Source organism: Glandiceps talaboti, chromosome 7, assembly GCF_964340395.1.
Source record: "Glandiceps talaboti chromosome 7, keGlaTala1.1, whole genome shotgun sequence".
NCBI classification, from domain to species: Eukaryota; Metazoa; Hemichordata; class Enteropneusta; family Spengelidae; genus Glandiceps; species Glandiceps talaboti.
The window spans coordinates 26,891,198-26,899,299 of record NC_135555.1 but is presented as its reverse complement, the minus strand read 5'-3'; the positions used below and the strand labels follow the sequence as shown (position 1 = coordinate 26,899,299).

General features: G+C 43.7%; 1 protein-coding gene across 1 annotated transcript; it reads left to right on the top strand.

Moving 5' to 3' along the window:
- The first annotated feature begins 4,578 nt into the window (after positions 1–4,578).
- LOC144438145 (uncharacterized) lies at positions 4,579–6,045 on the top strand. The gene has a single exon (XM_078127174.1). The coding sequence runs from the start codon at positions 4,579–4,581 to the stop codon at positions 6,043–6,045; it is 1,467 nt and encodes a 488-aa protein (XP_077983300.1).
- The last annotated feature ends 2,057 nt before the right edge of the window (positions 6,046–8,102 follow it).

Sequence of the window (8,102 nt, the reverse complement as noted above, 5' to 3'; positions counted from 1 at the left end):
CTGGAATTAAAACATTAAATGTATTCATTTGAAGTGTTGGTATTATTTGAAATCCTTTAAACTAATGGTCGTTTGTTATGTATGTATGTACGTACGTACATACGTATATATGTATATATGTATGCATGCATGTGTGTATGTATGTATGTATGTATGTATGTATGTATGTATGTATGTATGTATGTATGTATGTATGTATGTATGTACGTACGTACGTATGTATGTGTGTGTGTGCACATATGTATGTAAAGAATTTTTATTCAAAATGTTGGATTACATTTATTTGGACTGTCTCACAAGTTCCTTTTGCATTTCTATGTATGTATGTATGTATGTATGTATGTATGTATGTATGTATGCATACATGTATGTATTTATGTATGTGTTTGCTTTGTTATGATGAATCTTAGCAAGATCGGTTAAAGTCAGTCAAATTCTAACCTTTTAATACCGAAAGATGGATAAATTGGCATTCTGTACAGACAAATACCCATCTTTTAGCTTACTTTTGGGTGTCCCTCTACTTCCCCTTGTGTATTGCCAAATATAAATTAATGCCTTCGGCACCCTGTGGCCTGTCGTCCTAGTGGTCACATGATCTTGACTAGCCAAACCCCAGTATTCCTTGGCAAATCGACGAATTGCGTAGAATAGCTAAAGGACTCTTGTGCCAAAATTGACATGAGTTATCTCCTAATAAGCGGTGGACACTTCGCTGAATACCTCAGGATTCCAGCTAAGTCGTTCCTTTTTATTCTCGTGTGTTGCGTCTACGTTTCGTGGACACCTTATTTTTCTCAAGTTCGTTGGCGCCTCATTTGGTAAATCGGGCGCCATTGTTGTACTTGTATATTTTTTTTTAGCATTTGAACTTCCTTCACAATGTCGGATCAGTCTCCCGTAAGTAAGTGTGGCCACCCAATCGTTGCGGGAGATGGCCATGATCTTTGTGCGGACTGCAGATCCTGTCGGCCCGACCAGAAATGCGATTTCTACAGTAACTGGACCGATTGTCAGTGGAAAAAGTTTTCAGAAAGACTTAGCGAGATCAATGACGTCATCCCTCAACGCACGTCTATGCTAGTCGAGCAGACTTCCTCTACGGTAAGTACTTCCAAAGAAGGTAAGTCCGTTTCTCCTTTTCAGGAAAACTGCCTTTTTCAAGGCGACAGTTTTACCTCCATTAGGGATCCTAGAGTGCCTGCGGTTGTCGCCGCACCATCCCGGTCGAACCCACAGAGGGATTTATGCTCCGCAGAACCCGATAGATGGGATCCATATTACCTCCCTTGGTGTTCCCAGCCCAATGACGGACAGGTCAAAAATACGATCGTTCAGGGAGAGGCAGAACGTATCCCCACTACGGAGGTCAGGGACATTTCCTTTGGTCAAGGTCAAACCACTGCTGCGGTACGTAGTAATTTACCACAGGCGGCAAATTCGAGGGGGCAGTCCAGATACCGGACACCCATCAATTCTGTGATCGACCAAACAGGAGTACAACCTGGAGTTTATTTCTCTCCTTGGGGACACTCCTACGTTCCTTATAATCAGTTTTCTGTGACAAACCCTCAGTATTTCCATCAGTATACAGGGGTTCATCCACAGATGACTGGGAACACTGCCTTTTTACCACAGGGAGCAGTACCCTATTTACCACAGGGAACAGCACCCTCTATGGTACCCAGTGTTCCCAATGCCTGGCAGCAAACCATTCAACATGGTTTTCAAGGGCGGACTCCACCTGTTACTAACCCCACACCGGGCCTAGTGACAATGAGCCCCCACCCCCAGGGGAACCAGGAGGCCGAAGCAGGAAGTCAACCTTCACCCTCTCGGCCGTCTCGTTCCAGTAGTAGGTCTACTACTCAGGATAGAGCGTCATCATCCGATCATTCCATCTCAGGGTCAAGACACGGTGATCGGTCATGCTCCCCGCATAGAGACCTTCCAGATCGTTTTGATTGTTTAACTCAGGAAGGACACAGGTCTCCACAGGTGATGATGATTTTAGCGACATGGAATCCCGTTCTGAAATATCAGTCGAGGCAGCCAGTCGCTGTCCGTCAGCGGCCACTACTAGTGATGAAGTGACCTATGAAGAGGTAATTTCATGGATTTACGAGCAGTTTCCCGACTGTAAACGGCCGGCTCCACCCAAACCGCTTGAATCCCGAATGTTTCAGTCGCTGGGGGAGGAGTCGCGAGTGTCATCTTACCCTACTACGTCTCTTCCTTGGGCCGATTCAGTCTCGTCTCGACAAGCACAAATTGAGAACGAACTGGCAGGTATGAACGACAGGGATCCCCTTCCACCGGGTCGTTTCCCATGGTTCAAATCCAGGTCGAAGTCTTACCAGGTTCATACATCTGAACAATGGCTAGGGTATCCAACGTTGGAGAAGGAAGCAAGGTTAGTTGACGACAACTATACTGCTTTCAAATCTTATATGGTTTCTCGCTCCTTCGTGAGGTCCGTGGGTGAATCGTTGTCTAAGAACATACGCATTCTATCACACCTGGACTGGTTTATCGCCACAGCGATTGAGTTGACTAAGAGTGGTCCTGTGTCAGACACGCAGAGCAAACTCCTCCTTCTTTTTCGCGCAGTAGCGACGAGTGTGACTGATCTCACAGACTCGTCATTACGTCAGCGGGCATCGCTCATTTTGTCAGAACGTGATGCCTTCCTTGAGCAACTAGCACCGAAATACACCCCCGAACTAAAACTAGAAGCTAGGGCTAGCAAGACGAGCAATTCTAGATTTTTATTTGGGGGCTCGCTGAGCGAGATGGCTAAGCAAGTTCCGACCGCAACTGAGAGGGATGCAAAATTTACAAAACCCCCTCAATTCCAGGCCACTGCTATGCCTAAAGCGTCTACGTTTACTCCGACTACAAGACAGCAACCGCAAACTAGTGGATACAAGCGTCGAAGTCAGAGTAAGAAACGCACCCGTAAACCCAAACAGGTTCAGGCTGCGAACACTAGACGCTCGAGTCAGCCGGGTAAGCCGTCCACTTCCTCGACCAATCAAACACAGGGGTCAGGAAGTCGTCAGCAGTTCTCCTGACTTCCTTCCCGACAGGGCCGTGAACCCCACAGACAGCGGTCCAGTGGGGGGGGGGGGGGGGCGTATAGGTTTATACGCAAAACATTGGGAATGCATTACGTCAGACGAATGGATTTAAGAGAGGGTTACCGCCTATCTTTCGTACGCGATCCCCCTCTTTCGGTCGTACCGTTCGTTACTCCAGTTCCAAGACTGGCCAGTCAACGAACGGCATTTCTGGAAGCTATCGACTGCCTAATAGGCCAAAACGCAATAAGGGAAATCGATGCCCAGTCATCGGGACCTGGCTTTTACAGCCACTTTTTCCTGGTTCCAAAAAAGTCGGGGGGATGGCGTCCGATACTGAATCTATCCACTCTCAACAAGTACCTGCGAGTGCCCAGATTCAAGATGGAAACAAGCCGATCCGTCCTCGCCTCTATTCAGCCAGGCGAATGGATGGCATCCATAGATTTGAAGGACGCCTACTTCCACATTCCCGTTCACGAGTCGTGTCGTCACTTTCTCCGCTTTGCAACCGACGGTCGAGTGTTCGAATACGTAGCACTACCGTTCGGCCTCACAACAGCACCGAGAGACTTTACTCGAGTAGTTTCCACACCGGTGACCACTCTCCATGCGTGCGGTTTTCTACTAAATCCTTATCTGGACGGCTGGCTGCTACACTACAAGAAAGTCGAACAGCTACGTCATTTTGTTCAAGACACCCAGATTATTCTGAGGTCTCTCGGATTCCTTTTGAGTCCCGACAAATCGATTCTAGTTCCTACTCAGGACATGATTTTTATCGGGATGCGTTTTATGACCAAACAGGGAATAGTCTGTCCACCGCAAGAGCGAGTAGACAAGATTGTAGTACTGGTAAGACTTGTAGCGAAACAAACCCGCATACAAGCCAAACTATTTCTGTCCCTGGTGGGTTTGATGAATTCCATCATCGACATTTCACCATGGGCACGCCTCAGAATGCGACCAATTCAGCTCTACCTGTTGGCTCACTGGCACCCCAGTATCCAATCAGCAGAGTCTATGGTTCCCATCCTACCACCCCTTTTTCCACACCTACGATGGTGGTTGGACAAAGAGGCAATGTTGGAAGGAAAACAATTGTCGAGTTGGAAAACAGATATTTCCCTTTTTACCGACGCGTCCAAGGTGGGATGGGGAGCCCATATGGACCACCACTGGACCTCAGGTACTTGGGATCTACCATCCACCCTCCATCATATCAACTGGTTGGAAATGCAGGCAGTTGTTCTAGCTCTTCGCCAGTTCGAACACCTGGTGTCACACCGCTGTGTGCTAGTCAATACCGACAACACAACAGTGGTGGCTTACATCAACAAAATGGGGGGACCAGGTCACCGATGCTATGTTATCTAACCTGGGACCTAATGTTCTGGTGCAAAGACAGGAAGATAACACTAAGGGCGCAGCACCTTCCTGGGAAGCGCAACGGGATTGCAGACGCACTCTCGCGCTGCATTCAAGTTCGCCCCACGGAATGGGAGATTCCACAGAATGTAGCCAATCAAATCTCCATCAGGTGGAACAAGCCTGTAGTCGACCTGTTCGCGACATTTCTCAATCGCAAACTGCCTCTCTTTGTATCTCCTGTACCAGATCTCAGAGCAATGGCTGTGGACGCCATGTCTTTCAGTTGGGAGGGGCTGGAGGCTTACGCCTTCCTGCCTCTCCCCCTACTACCACTAGTCCTCAGAAAAATTCAAGAGGAAAAGTGTGTACTATCTCTAGTCGCTCCACTGTGGCCGAACCGCTCGTGGTTCCCAGTGTTACTGTCTCTCCTAATAGATCTCCCATGCAAACTGCCCCAGAGGGAGGATCTGTTGTCACAGGGATGGAACATCCTTCACCCACATCCAGAGACGTTCCATCTACACGCATTCAGATTGTCGAACAATCTCTCATTGCAAAGGGATTTTCTTACAAGACTGCCGCGGTCATCGCAAGACCCCAGCATGCGGGTACCCTTGCCACTTACAGGGAAAAGTGGAAGAGATTCTCTAGTTGGTGTAATCAACGATCGATTGATCCACTCCAAGTTACTACACAACAGTTAACTGCCTTTCTGTTTGAACTGTTTGATGTACAGAAGTTAGCTGTCCACACCATAATGGTATACCGCTCAGCTATTTCTAGTACCATTAGGAGTGTTGTGGGCCCGGACTTTGGACAAAATAAGATCTTATCTAGTTTGATAAGGAACTTCCACATTAAGAGACCACCTCGGCCCATTTCAGCTCCCCAGTGGAGTCTGTCTCTAGTGCTCATTGCATTACAATCTCCCCCTTTTGAACCTCTTCACCAGATTTCATTGGAATTTCTCACTCTTAAAACGACGTTCCTACTAGCTCTTGCTTCAGGCAGTCGTAGAAGCAAGATCCACACACTAGATATTGGACAGGGTCGAATCCAGTGGTTACAGCACCAAGTTGTACTTCAGACTCATCCTAAGTTCATTGCTAAAAATCAGGTTTTAGGTTCCGTGGCTTCTCCCATTATCATAAAGGATTTAGCCACGCTGGTGGGAAGGGACCGAAAAGAACGTCTGTTATGTCCAGTCAGAGCTCTCAAGTGGTACTGTAATCGCACTAAGGATATTAGGGGCGATCGTACCCACTTGTTCATCCCTTGGAAATCGGACAAAATGGATTGTACAACGGCCGACATTTCTAAGTGGATAGTTAATACTATTAAAGTAGCATACAGTTCTTCCACAGCTGATACACAGGCACTTTCTAAAGTTGCTGCTCATGAAGTTCGTGCAGTGGCTACTTCCTGGGCACTCTGGGCTGGCGTATCCATTAAGTCAGTCATTGAGGCAGGAACCTGGCGCTCTCAGAACTCATTCATTAGCTTTTACTTGCGGGACATGGCCCAAGAGGCAGTCAGGATGTCTGCTCAAAATGTTGCTATGCCTTTCAGTGTGGAGACTCCCTCCACCAACTAGGTGTCGTATTCTAGGCTTACCCAAAAGTAAGCTAAAAGGTGGGTATTTGTCTGTACAGAATTGTAATTTATACTGAAATGAATTTCTGTATAAGACTAATACCCACCTTTTATGCTCCCATCCTCCTCCCCCCAGTCTCCAGTCCTTGTAACCTTCGGTTATGTTTAGGACCAAGGAATACTGGGGATTGGCTAGTCAAGGTCATGTGACCACTAGGACGACAGGCCACAGGGTGCCGGAGGCATTAATTTATATTTGGCAATACACAAGGGGAAGCAGAGGGACACCCAAAAGTAAGCTAAAAGGTGGGTATTAGTCTTATACAGAAATTCATTTCAGTAGAAATTACAATTCAGAAATGATATTTTAGCATCGCAGCTATGTGATCAAGACTTTCTGTCTAGTCATCATTTAGACACTTTGGTTACCACTTAATACAACTCTGTCCTGAGAGAACTGTTAGATAAACACAATCCTATGGAAAAGTGGCAGGTAACTGAAAGACCACAACTACCATGGATTGATGATCAAATTAAAATTACCAGGCGACTGACTGAGGAGACGAGCAGAAAGAAAATGGAGAAAACAGCTAATTGTAATAAGCTGACTAATTTGTAAACAACTTTGAAATCGAATGACAAACAAAGTAGAAAGTGTCTGTGTCAATTATTAATGTACCAAAGTATCTGAATGTCAAGGTGATCAGAACAAACTCTATAGTATCGTTACTTCTCTACTGAAGCCAGAAAGAAACCGATGCCTGATCATGAGTCAAAGTCTGAACTTGCAAACTCATTTAATCGGTATTAAAAGGGGAATGTCTGTCTGTGTGTCCGTCTGTCTCTCTGTCTGTCCGTGTGTGTGTCTGTATCATCATTTTCTAAAAATTGGATGGCTCAATTGTAATGAAATTTGGAATATATAATCTTTAGGGTAATGGCTAGACCTGATTAGGTTTTGAGCCAGATGTTTGATTAGAGAAATTTGCATACCAATGAAATCAACTAATTAAGCAATATCTTAAGACTGCATACTTCAATTTCAATATAATTTAGTCAAACATAACAACATACATTTGTCCTATAAAATTTGTTGATGGACCTTACAGCGTTAATGAATAATTTGCATAATTATTTATTTTTGGTAATTAGGCCATATCTTAAGATACATACTTCAATTTCAATATAATTCAGTACATACGTTAAACATAACAATCGCATATGTCCTGTAAAGCTTGTTGGTGTACCTTTCAGTGTTAATGAATAATTTGCATAATTAATTATTTTCGGTAATTAGGCGATATCTTAAGACTGCATACTTCAATTTCAATATAATTTACTTCATACATTAAACATAACAAAGTTTATATGCCCTAGAAAGTTTGTTGATGTACCATTACAGTGTTAATAACTAATTTGCATGATTAATGATTTTCGGTAATTAAGATATATCATAAGAATGCATACTTGAATTTCAATATAATTTAGTACATACGATAACCATAACAAAGCGGATATGTCCTATAAACTTTGTTGATATACCATTACAGTTTTAATGAAAAAATTGCATAATTAATGATTTTCGGTAATTAGGATATATCTTAAGAATGCATACTTGAATTTCAATATCATTTAGTACATACGTTAACCATAACAAAGTGGATATGTCCTATAAAATTTGTTGATATAGCGTACAGTTTTAATGAAAAATGTGTATAATTAATGATTTTAGGTAACTAGGTTGTATCTTAAAAATGCAAGCTTCAAATTTCGTATAATATGATACATATATCAACCATAGTAATATGCACCTCTCCTATGAAGTTTGTTGCTACAACTTTTACCTTTAATGAGTATTTTGAATAATGAACGATATTCAGTAATTAAGCAGTATCATGCACTCTTCAAATTCCGTATAATTTGGCACATACATTAACCTAAGAAAGCATGTTTGTCCAAAAACAAAGCATGTTACCATAGTTTTTTTTTAGTTTAATGAGTTATTTGCATAATTAGTGATTCCCTTACGTGAGGCATTCAGTTTAAATCTGGTCACTG